General features: G+C 42.0%; 1 protein-coding gene across 7 annotated transcripts in view; it reads right to left on the bottom strand.

Moving 5' to 3' along the window:
- Window positions 1–8,093: 8,093 nt before the first annotated feature.
- LOC144681008 (ADP-ribose glycohydrolase OARD1-like) overlaps window positions 8,094–12,758 on the bottom strand; it is a 42,353-nt gene continuing 37,688 nt past the window's right edge. For all 7 annotated transcript variants that reach the window (XM_078542667.1, XM_078542673.1, XM_078542670.1 and 4 more), the window contains 3 exons: window positions 11,260–11,318; window positions 10,460–10,572; window positions 8,094–8,726 (listed from right to left, as the gene is read on the bottom strand). In XM_078542667.1, the coding sequence (XP_078398793.1) occupies window positions 8,624–8,726; window positions 10,460–10,572; window positions 11,260–11,318 (275 nt within the window). In that variant the 3' untranslated portion in view covers window positions 8,094–8,623. The remainder of the gene's footprint in view (window positions 8,727–10,459; window positions 10,573–11,259; window positions 11,319–12,758) is intronic.

A 12,758-nucleotide genomic window follows, 5' to 3' on the forward strand; every position in this document is an offset into this window, starting at 1 on the left:
TTGGTCTGAGGTAATCGAGGGATATAGGGAACAGGCAGGAGAGTGGAGTTGAGGCCAAAGACCAGGTTTGATCAAATTGAGTAGAGGAGCAGGCTCGGTGAGTCATTTGGTCTACTCCTGCTCCTATTTCTTATGTTATCAATACAAAAATTCATTTTATAAAGGTGTGAAATGGTACATTTTAGTAGGAGGAACAAGGAGAAACAAATCTTTCTTTGGAAAATAAGATTTGAAATGGGGTAAGAAGAAAAAGACTTGGATTCATCCAGCGTCTTTTAGGACCACTGGACCTCCCAAAGTGCTTGACAGCTACTTAAATACTTCTGAAGAATAATTACTGTTGTGATGTACAAAACACACCAGCAAATTTGCTCACAACAAACTCCCACAACCAGCAATGTGATAACGAGTGAAGAAATTACAGAGAGGTGCAAGAATTATGAAGTAATTATAATGGGGAACTTCAATTATCCAATTATAGGCTAGGATAGGAATAACGCAAAGGAACAAGAGGGGAGTGAGTTCCTGGAATGTGTTCAAGATAACGTTCTGCAGCAGTTTGTTTCCAGTCCAATGAGAGAGTAGGCACTGTTGAACCAAGTTCTGAGGAATGAGTTGACCCAAGTAGATCAAATGTCAATGGGAGCGGGTTTAGGGGACAGTGACCATTGTATCAAAAGGTTTAGGTTGGTCATGGAAAAGGGCAAGGAATAATTCAGGGCATGTATAATTCATTGGGGGAAAAGCCAACTTCAATAGGATGAGAATGCATCTGAGTCAAGTAAGTTGGAATCAAATGGCACAAAAGACAGTGGCCACCTTCAAAGAAAAGGTATTGCAGGCAATGTCAAGGTATATTGATGGGGGAAAAGGTAGGAAAAATAAATCCATGGCGCCCTGGATGACAAGAGAGATAGAGGTGAAGATGAAAAAGAAGAAGTGTGCAGGTAGAAAATGTCAGGTAGAAAATACAATGGAGAATCAGGCTGAATGTAAAAGGACCAGAGGGGAAGTGAAAAAACTAATCAGAAAAGCGAGGAGAGAGCATGAAAAGAGACTGGCAGCTAACATGAAAGGGAATCCCAACGTCTTCTATAAGCATATAAAAGAGTGGTAAAAGAGAGAGTAGGGCCCATTAGGGATAAAGGGAGCTTGCAGGTGAAGGGAGGAGAAATAGCGGAAGTATTAAACAAGTACTTTGCATCTGTCTTTACAAAGGAAGAAGAGGCTACCCAGGCTGAGGTGAGAGAGGAGGTAACTGGTACACAAGAAGAATTTACATTTGAAAAGGAGGTGGTGAAGGCTATCTTTACTTAAAATAGATAAGGTACCAGGACCGGATGAGATGCAGTCAAATGTACTGAGGGAAGTGAGAGTGAAAATTGCAGAGGCATTAGTGACAATCTTCCAGTCTTCTTTAGATACAGGCTGGTGCCAAAGGACTGGAGAATTCCAAATGTCACACTTTGTTCAAAAAGGGGTGCAAGGGCTTTTTTTCTTCATTCATGAGAGGAGAGCATCGCTGGCTAGGCCAGCATTTACTACCCCATCCCTAATTGCCCTTGGGAAGGTGGTGGTGAGCTGCCTTCTTGAACCGCTGCAGTTTAGATGATGTAGGTACATCCACAGTGCTGTTAGGGAGGGAGTTCCAGGATTTTGACCCAGCAACAGTGAAGGACCGGCAATATATTTCCAAGTTAGGATGGTGAGTGGCTTGAGGAGGAACTTCCAGGTGGTGGTGTTCCCATGTCTGCTGCCCTTGTCCTTCTGTATGGTAGTGGTTGAGGGTTTGGAAGGTGCTACCTAAGGAGGCTTGGTGAGTTCCTGCAGTGCATCTCATAGATGGTACACACTACTGCCACTGTGCATCAGTGATGGAGTGAGTGAATGTTTGTGGATGGGATGCCAATCAAGCAGGCTGCTTTGTCCTCAAGAGTGCCAGGCTTCTTGAGCGTTGTTGGAGCTGCACTCATCCAGGCAAGTGGAGAGTATTCCATCACACTCCAAGCTTGTGCCTAGCAGATGGTGGACAGGCTTTGGGGTGTCAGGAGGCGAGTTACTCGCCACGAGATTCTTAGCTTCTGACCTGCTTTTGTAACCACAGTATTTATATGGTTAGTCCAGTTGTCAATGGTAACCCCCAAGATGCTGATAGTGGGGGATTCAGTGATGATAATGCCATTGAATGTCAAGGGGCAATGGTTAGATTCTCCTTTGTTGGAGATAGTCATTGTCTGGCACTTGAGTGGTGCAAATGTTCCTTGTCACTTGTCAGCCCAAAGCCTGGATATTGTCCAGATTTTGGACATGGACTGCTCTAGTATCTGAGGAGTCGCGAATGGTACTGAACACATTGTGCAATCATTAGCAAACATCCCCACTTCTGAACTTATGATGGAAGGAAGGTTATTGATGAAGCAGCTGAAGATGGTTGGGCCTAGGACACTACCCTGAGAAACTCTTGCGGTGATGTCCTGGAATTGAGACGTTTGACCTCCAACAACCACAACCATCTTCCTTTGTAATAAAAACTGAAAATGCTGGAAAAATTCAGCAGGGCTGGCAGCATCTGCGGAGAGAGAAACTGAGTTAATGCTTCGAGTCCATATGGCTCTTCTTCAGAGCTAATCTTCCATTGTGCTTCCATTGTATGACTCCAACCAGCAAGGACTTTTCCCCCTGATTCCCACCAACTCCAGTTTTGCTCGGGAGTTCCCCCAAGGGTCATTGTTGGGAACCTTGCTCTTCCTGATATATATTAATGACCTAGACTGTGATGTTCGGAGCATGATTTCAAAATGTGCAGATGATACGAAGATTGGAAATATTGTCAACTGTGAGGAGGATTGTCTTGAACTTCAAAAGGATATAGACATGTTGGTTGATTGGGCAGACAAGTGGCAGATGAAGTTCAATGCAGAGAAGTGTGAGGTGATTCATTTTAGCAGGAGGAATATGAAGATGCAGTATAAAATAAAGGGAGAAACTCGAAAGGAGGTGCAGGAACAGAGGAACCTTGGAACACAAGTCATTGAAGATGGCAGGGCATGTTGAGAGAGCAGTTAATAAAGCATAAAGTATCTGAGGATTTATTAATGGGGCATTAAGTACAAGAGTAAGGAGGTCATGCTGAACTTGTATAAGACGCTAGTTAGGCCTAATCTGGAGTACTGCGTCCAGTTCTGGGTGCCATACTTGAGGAAGGATGTGAAGGCATTGGAGCGGGTACAGAGGAGATTCACAAGAACGGCTCCAGGAATAAAGAACTGTAGCTATAAGGGTAGATTGAAGAGGTTGGGGCTATTTTCATTGAGAAAAGGCGGCTGAGAGAAGACTTGATAGAGATCACAGAATCACAGAGTGCAGAAGAAGCCCTTCGGCCCATTGAGTCTGCACCGACACATGAAAAACACCTGACGCACCTATCTAATCCCATTTACCAGCACTTGGCTCATAGCCTTGAATGTTATGACGTGCCAAGTGCTCATCCAGGTACTTTTTAAAGGATGGGAGGCATCCCACCTCCACCACCCTCCCAGGCAGTGCATTCCAGGCCGTCACCACCCTCTGGGTGAAAAGCTTTTTCCTCACATCCCCCCTAAACCTCCTGCCCCTCACCTTGAATTTATGACCCCTCGTGACTGACCCTTCAACTAAGGGGAACAGCTGCTCCCTATCCACCCTGTCCATGCCCCTCATAATCTTGTACACCTTGATCAGGTCACCTCCTCAGCCTTCTCTGCTCCAACGAAAACAACCTAAGTCTATCCAACCTCTCTTCATAACTTAAATATTTCATCCCAGGCAACGTCCTGGTGAATCTCCTCTGCACCCCCTCCAGTGCAATCACATCCTTCCTATAATGTGGTGACCAGAACTGCACACAATACTCCAGCTGTGGCCTCACCAAAGGTTCTATACAACTCTAACATGATCACCCTACTTTTGTAATCTATGCCTCGATTGATAAAGGCAAGTGTCTCATATGCCTTTTTCACCACCCCACGAACATGCCCCTCCACCTTCAGAGATATTCAAGATCCTGAGGGGATGGACAGGGTAAACAGTGAGAAACTGTTCCCACTCAAGGGAGCATCAAGAACTAGAGGGCACAGATTCAAAATAATTGGCAAAAGGAGTAAAAGTGATGCGAGGAAAACATTTTTCACCCAGAGGGTGGCTGGAGTCTGGAACGAACTTCTTGAGAGGGTGTTGGAGGCAGGTTCGAACGAGGTATTAAAAAGGGAATTGGATTGCTATCTGAAAATAAAGAATGTACAAGGTTACAAGGATAAGGCAGGGGAATGGGACTCAGTAGAATACTCTTTCAGAGAGCCAGTGCAGACTCGATGGGCTGAATGGCCTCCTTCTGCACTGCAAAGATTCTACAAAATATTCCAAAGGATAATGTCCAATATTTTGCAAAGAATGAAAGGTGTCATGTACCACATGATGACTTCTTGATCCATGGGTCAATGAAACAGGAACACAACAAAGAGGTCAGGGAATCTTACTAATGTAACAAGAGGCTGGCTTGATGCTCCATGATAAATGTGAGCTTTCTAGGCCCATGATAAAGTCCTAGGGCACATTATACAAGTGACTGAGATTACAGTAGACCCACAGAAACCATGAACAATAAAGAAATTCCCGCCACCTAGAAATATAACAGAGCTACAAATGTTTATGGGCATTGTCAGCCAACTAGGTAAACCCCTGCCTCACTTAGCCTAGATAAAATGAACCCCTCAGATATATTTTTACTACAAGACAGGGATGGTACTGGATTGAACATTAGCAACAGTCATTGAAACAAATCAAAACAATACTAATATCCTCAGAGGTCTTAACCCACTACGACCTTGAACTTCTCATGATTGTAGCAGTTGTTGCATCTGGAACGGGACTGGGAGCGGTACTATTCCAGGTCCAAAGTGATGGCAAAAGACAACCTGTTAATTACAAGTTCATTAACCGAGACAGACCTGTGCTATGTGGTTATCGAAAAGGGAGCCCTCACAGTGACTTGGGCATGTGAAAAATTCTCCGATTATGTACCAGGCCTGCAGTTTAAGATTGAGACTGATCATAAGCCATTACTAACCCTGTTTAATGCAAAAGAAATCGCCAAGATGCCACCCAGGATTCAGCAATTCTGACTTAGATTCATGTGATACAATGCTACTACAGAGTACATATAGGATAAATATCAGGCTATGCACTGTCCAAGACACCCGCCACTTACCCAGTATAGGAAGATAAAATCTTCACAGCCTTGACTACCAAATACTTGCCAGCAACAGACCAGAAATTGTGTGAATTTCGTGCGGCCCAAAGGCAAGAGGAAGAGTGCATCCAGATTCACATACACTGCCTGGACGGATGGCCACAATACATTCTAAGCAGCTCCATCTTGAGGAAATATTTCAAACAGTATCACCACTTCGGCATTGTAGACACCCTCCTGGTATACGATGCAAGAGTGGTGGTACCTGGAGCTCCCTGTCTGAAATCCTCCGGAAGATCCACAAAGGATATCTTGTGTGTTGAGCCAGGACACAGCAGTCAGTATGATGGCCAAGCATTTCACACTCTATTGAAGAAATGATCTCCAACTGCGTCACCTGCACCATTCACAGGCAGGAGCAGAAAGAGCTACTTTTGCCCTCCTCCTTTCCATCAAGGCCTTGGGAACACCTTGGCATGGATTTGTTTGACTATAGAAAGTGGGAAGAAAATGTTCTCTAGGCATGGCATTCTGGACATCATCATTTCTGATAATCGACCACAAATTCGCCAGAGTGCCTCCAAATATTTGTAGCATCATATAGATTTGTGCATGCCATGAGCTCCCCCAAATGCCCTCAGTCCATGATCGAGCTAGGAAGAAGCCTACTGAGCAAGACAAGCTTGTGTGTTGAACCATAGGCATAGGGCTTAAGACCTTTCGATTCTGGGAAGAAGAGGGTATGGATCAGAGACCAGAGCCGTGCTGGTATAGGAATTGAGAAGCTACAGCAACTGAGATCATATCTAGTCAAGACACAGTCAGGCATCATTCGAAGGAACGGATCTGCCCTAATTTTAATAGACAGAAAATCATCAACAGCATAGGCAGAGTACCCTGAACCTCAAGAGAATGTCACACCTGCACAACCAGAAATGAGGGAAACCAGGAGTGACAATCCCCACAAACTGACATCAGAGCAACAGGATTCCCATCTACCTCAGGAGCTTCGCATTCGCTCAGGAAGCCTGGTGAAACCATCAAAGACACTTTCCCTTTAAGAAAAGAGACATTGGGGGAAGTGTAGGAGAATGTGTATTATAGTATGGGAATAGGGACTTGGGGGAGACGTAGAATAAAGGTTAACTCTAATGATAACTATTGAGCATGTGCAAAAGGAGCTATGTTACAGTGATGGCACTCATTGAGAGGAGATGAGTGTGAAACATCAAGAGCATTGCTCCAGCTACGTCTTGGTCTTATTTAACCTCTGTAAAGAGTTAGAATCTAAATAAATGCTTTTGAACGGAAGGACATTGCCTCCATCAGAGTAAGAAGCCAACAAATCCCGAGATAAAGCCACAATAACAAATATTCCACTCAGGAAACACATAGGAGCTCGGTTTAATGTCTCATCTTAAAGATAACACCTCTGACAGTATTGCACTGGAGTGTCAGCCTGGATTGTTGTGCTCAAGTCCTGGATCCGTAACATTTTGACTTAGAGGCAAGAGCGCTATCAACCAAGCCACAGGTAAAGGTGCTATTGGATTTAGAGGTAAATTCAGGAACAGAGATAGCAAAGTTATAAAAATGCTAGCAAGTACTGGTTTATTTTTGAAGGAATAGAATTCAAAAACAAAAAAATGTTAAACAACAGTTGAGTACGGATCACAGTTCTGGTCTCCATGGGCAGAATTTTTCGCTCAGTGTGCAGGCACATGCACGATCCACTTGAGCATAAAGTAGCACGTGATGACATCAGGCGAGCGTGATATTTCAGTCAGCAGGCGCACACGAGCGTCGGGAGTGCACCCGCTGACAATTAAGAGGCCTATTAGGGCCATTAACATTGTAATTGACGGAGATTTTTTGTTGCCCCTCCAACGTACTGGTTGGCATGTGGGCGAATCAGCTAGGTGGCCTTTGCCTTTTTGAGGAAACCTCATCCAAAGGCGGGGTGAGATTTCCGGTATTAATCTTAAAAAAAATGTTTGGACAGAATTTATCATCATCCATATGTGCGTATGATTCTGATGCGTGGACATTTCTTTCGGCATTTTAAAATCATTATTTATTGCTTTTGGATTCTTCAGCTCCTTGAGGCAGCTCTCTGCCTTCAGGGAGCTTTCATTCTGCATTCCCTTGCGCCTGAGCTGACTTCAGCGCTTGCCCTCCTCCCGCCCCCCTACCTTGGCAGCGCTGAGCATTTCAGCGCACCTTAATTCAGCATGCGTTAATTGGCCAGCCAGCATGAAATTGTGGTTGGGAGCAGATTGCTGTCGGTGGTCCGATATCCGGCCGATCCCAGACCTGCCGATCGCAGGCGCCCACCGAACTAAAAAATCCTGCCTCGTATTACAAAAAGGATATAGAAGTACTAGATATGAAAATCACCAGAACTGAGGCAACTGTCAGAAAACACAGATTGGGGTTCCTTTCTCTGGAAGAGAGAAGACCGAGCAATGGCCTGTTAGAGATTGTTATAATTATGAAAGGTAGCCATAGTGAGATGTTTCCACTTGTGAGCAAGTATGAAACTAGGGGTGATAAATGTAAGCTAGTCACCATTAAATCCAATAAGCAATTCAGGTGAAATTCTTTATTCAGAGAGTGGCGTGAATGTGTTTTTGCAGCATAGATGCTTTTAAGGGGAAGAGAAGTACAAGAAGAAAGGAACAGAAAGATATATTGATAGGGCAAGATGAATTAAGGTGGAAGGAGTCACGTGTGGAGCATAAACCTGATGGGCCAAATGGTCTATTTTAGTTCCGTAAAATTTTATGTAAATAACAACAAATCAAATTATTGATCATCAGTACAATAATTCCATGGCAGCAGCAGTATCCCAACAACAGATTTGAACTTGAGAGAGTACCAGAAAGAATTTATTCAATAAGGACTTGTGAACAGGCTCACTCAAGTTACAAGCTTGATACTTTGGCAAATCGCAGACTGAAAAAAATTCTCGCATTCTTTCAACAGAAATAGAAAATGCTTGTTTTAGTCTGAAATTAACAATCTACTAAAGAAAGTGTGGAACGCACAACATTTAAAATCTGAGATTCACAAGTGTGGTGATTTCGCTAGACAATTTGAGAACAACAGGATCTCCCCCGCCTTTCTATTAAGAGATGAATTTCACTCAGATCTTATGAACTTATTGTAATACATACACAATAAACAAAAATTATTACTTTTTGTTTTTAGAAATTACTACCTAGGTCTATCAATAGAAAAAGCAAACATTAACCATCAACTGATGGGAATCAAACAGGTAACCAACAAAAAGTACCCAAGTCATTATTTCACATCCATCCGTCCCTAATCGCTCAAATTACTTACGTAGAATACTTGTGTTTTTTTAAACAGTACACATATTCATAATATGCATCTTTACAAAGAGTACACAGTGACTATGGTATTTGCGTCTTTAAAAACCTCTTGAATTATCGCAGAAACTTTGTCCCACTCCAGATTGTCCAGACCACATCCGATCCTGCAGAGAAAATGGTACTATTCATAACAAAGTATAGCCAGATCTTGAGTTATTAAGCACAATTAGAATGAAAAGTTGCAAAATCCCATTATATAGGATAGTGAGTATTTAACACCTGTTCTGACATATATAAATTATTTAATTTATTTACAAAGAAGAGACAACTAGGCTAGTCTTCAGAGTTGAGTCGCATTGAGCGGAAACAAAGGCAGATTTTAGTAATGCATGGCACACACAGTAGGAGTTAGCAAACAGGGAAAAAAACAAACAGCATCGCAAACTCAGACGATTTCCTGAAGCTGCCAGCTATCCAAGACAGAAATTAAAACAAACTCACCTGTGGAACCCTCCAACAAAAACACCCCACTACATTCTTATGATGCAGGTCCCAAATGTCTACATGACATACATACAATTACACTAATAGCCCTATCCTATGGAATGATTCTACTTGTAACATGCTTTCTGGCTGGTCTATTAAACGTCAGCACTATGCTCTAATTACAGTAATACAAGAAAATCCTCATAAGACCAGTTACTGCTGTGCAAACGTTTCATTGGGTTCTCTGTATGTCACCAACTCCTTTGTAAGTGCAGTTACAACTTTAGTGAAGAGTTAACAGAACCAAAAATGACATGTTGTTTATTTTAAAACCAATTTCATCTCCGCTCTCTTTAAATTAGCTGATCACATACCAGCTAAAAGACAGTCTGAGTAGAGTCTATTTCATGCCCACAGCCATTTCTCACTGTGCTCACAGGCAGTATGAACAGAGCAACTGTCAGCTTTCTATGTTCCTGTTGCTTTTTTTCCAAAAAAAAAATACTTATTCCTCACTGTCTACCCTATCATCCTCCAGTGACCAAGACAGAATTGCTCTTTCTGAAGGCTTCTACATGATTGCTATGCATGCATTGTGATTAGTCAACAGGTGGTTTGAGGTGGTGAGAATGGTCTTTCTCCACCATATACATGTTTAATGCAGAAATCCAAACAATATTGCGAGTTCCTCGCTGAGCCTGGCAGCAACACATACCACTGATGTGTCTAATATTCACAACCCCTTGCAAAAATCCCATGTCGTCCTGTCCCTCTCTATCTCTATAGCCCTCAAGAGATCTGTATTCCTTCAAGTCTTGACTACTGCTTCCCACCTTCTCAAAGTGCTTCACAATGGAAATAGACATGAAAGTGGGTGCCTAAGCACTGATGCAGAGATCAGAAAGGATGTCAAAGTTTGGTCAGAAAGATAAATTTTGCAAAAACTTTCAGAGGAAATACATGTTTAGGGAAGTTGTTTCAGAGAGTAGAGACAAAGCAGCTACAGACTCTGCTATTAAGGCTGAGGAAAAGCAAAGTGGTAGAAATGTACAAATGACAGTCAGGAGATTGAAGTTGTGTGTGTCGAAGGGGGAGGCGGGGAAAGGGAGGATAAAGGTTCGTGGGATTCTGAAAAATTGAGTGTGCAAGATTGTCGAGAAATCTGATAAGGATGAGGCATTGAATTTAGTACATTGGAGAATAAAATGCTATTATATATTAATTTACACAAGTATCATAGACAAGTGAGATTGAGTATGGGACAGGATACTGGAATCTCAATTCTGGAAAAATTGGAAGTGTGCAGAGTTCAGGATGATATGCCGGAAAGCAGGACATTGAAATAATCAAGAATACAATTGTGATAAAACTGCAGTAGAAGCAACAAATTCAACTTCTCCTTCATTATTACTTAGGCATTGAGATGCGCAAGACTCCATTACTCAGGCAGTGATTCTTCATGGCCTTGAGGCTGCTCTGCAGATCGTCATAAGTTGGCTTATCTGATGCCACCTTTTTAGTGATCTGTAGAAGAATTAAATCACTTAATATCAGGCAACAAGGTAGACAATAATGAACAGGAGGTATTAAAAGTGGAAATTTTCTTGGGCTGGTTCTCAAATACACAGGATCACTCAGTTTAAGTGAATGTCAGAAAATCAGGTGGATAAGGAAAATATTCCAACTTTGAAGTATTTTATCTTGTATTCACAACTCAGCAATACGTTGGCATCTTTGAATTAGGTCAATAACTAAAAGCACAAAAAGTGAGAAGTGAGAATTAAAGCCTTGTTTAACACCAAATTACATTACACAAACACTCTCTTGCAGTTCCATCATTATTGTAAGATAAGGTTAAAGTGATGGGTTTATAGATAAGTCTGGAGCATGAACCCCCAGTAAGCTTTGCACATAAGTCAACAATTTAAAAAATATTAAGATCAAGTGCTATTTTTTTAAAATCGAGTTTATCTTCTGATTAACCAAATGAAAAAAAATGAACAGCAGTTACTTCATTAAGCTCTTGGGAGTATATCCAATACTTGTTAAAATAATGTGAGTAGTGTATTTGAAAAATTTAAATCTAATAAAGACTTCAAAAGTGAAAATACATTTTTCCAAATTATCCTGTACCCCGACATGAGGTTTAGATAATTTAAATGGTAAATAGTGATCCCATTACTCAATGTAAAATATGGCTGGATCCATTACCAAATAGTAAATGTATCTCTGATCTTTCTGCAGCACAGCCACCTCCCCAGTCTTCTTTTCTGTAAGGAAAATCACCAATCAAAATTGTATTTACATATTAACTAAAATAAAAGGTGCAATAATCTGATGATAGAGCAAAACAATTTAAATCATTAATTGCATTAGCAAACAGAAAGTCTATCTTTATGTAAAGGGACCAAATGAGAACTAATAATGACTAATCAACTAATAACTAATAATTTTCAAACCTGTTGTAGACACAGCAAATTTATTGTATTATCAGTTTGGCATTTTCTAATGGGTCATGGCTTAGCCCGTAGCTTTATTGCGGTCTCAAAACAAGCACAACAATAGTACTAAAACATTGAACAGATTTAATTAATATTGAGGTAATGTAGATACTGGGAAGAAGTGTAGGGAGGTAATTTCTGTTTAGCGAAAGCATTGGCCCAAATCTTCTGATCAGCTTTGGAACTGCTGCATCCGGCACTGATCAGGCAGAAATCAGTGCACTTACCTGGACACGTTTAAAAGGCTCCGATTTCCAATGCAGCTGCCAGAACTCGCTTAGCGTCAGGATCCATGCAGAGCAGCGAAGAGAATCAGAGCAGAAGACACACTCCCCTTAGGTGAAGGTTAGAGAATGGGTGAAGATTATTGGGTTGGCAGGGTGGTTGGGGGCAGTCGGGTAGCTGGGGATGGAGAAATTGGGGTCAGCGGGAGTGGTTGGCGTTCAGTTGCATAGTTATCCACTGATTAGATTAGGGTTTTTCTGTCCAACATTTCCTGGATAACTACCCAGGTCCAAAGTCTCTGACTTGAATTCAGAGTTGGAGACTTTTTTGGAGAGGGAACTGCTCATTGAAAGTTCAGTCTTCCTGGGCAATTCCCATGGAGTGAGCGCGTCAGGACTTCCATGGGGTCCCGACATGCATCTTGGGTGGCACATCAGGTCTTTAATAATCCTGAGACCAGAAGATCTGGGCCAATATTAGGTTTTCTACTAAAAGGTGGTTAGTTATTTATTTCCATGCTTGGTATTAGTCTTGACCGCAGAGTTCTTTTTTTATCGTGAATAAGTAAGGGCTTCCCCGGCATACCTCTGATTGAAGGCTTTATTCTATGCCTTTAAGTGAACAAAGTGGACAAAATTGGCTATGGAACGCATATGACATTCGGGTGACTGTACTTGTGACCAAATACTGGAAGGTCCATACCCAGACAACATCAAATTGCACTGCAATGAAAGTCACTATAGGTAGAGTACCTCAAATTTGGCTACCTGAAAAATAGTGGTGTAAGAAAACTGGATATTTTTTCTCAGCGCTCCAGCGAACCTCGAATCCACCTGATCCAGCTCAGAAAAGTTTGGAGTTGCCGAATACTGATTGGCTTTGTACGCCTGATGTTTCCCACATTCCAGTGAACCTTGATCTCAAACAACTCAGTTCAGTTATCACAGAGACAACTGAACTCACCCAGGAAGAACAAAAGCTCTT

The sequence above is a fragment of the Cetorhinus maximus genome, chromosome 5 (genome assembly GCF_964194155.1).
Source record: "Cetorhinus maximus chromosome 5, sCetMax3.hap1.1, whole genome shotgun sequence".
NCBI classification, from domain to species: domain Eukaryota; kingdom Metazoa; phylum Chordata; class Chondrichthyes; order Lamniformes; family Cetorhinidae; genus Cetorhinus; species Cetorhinus maximus.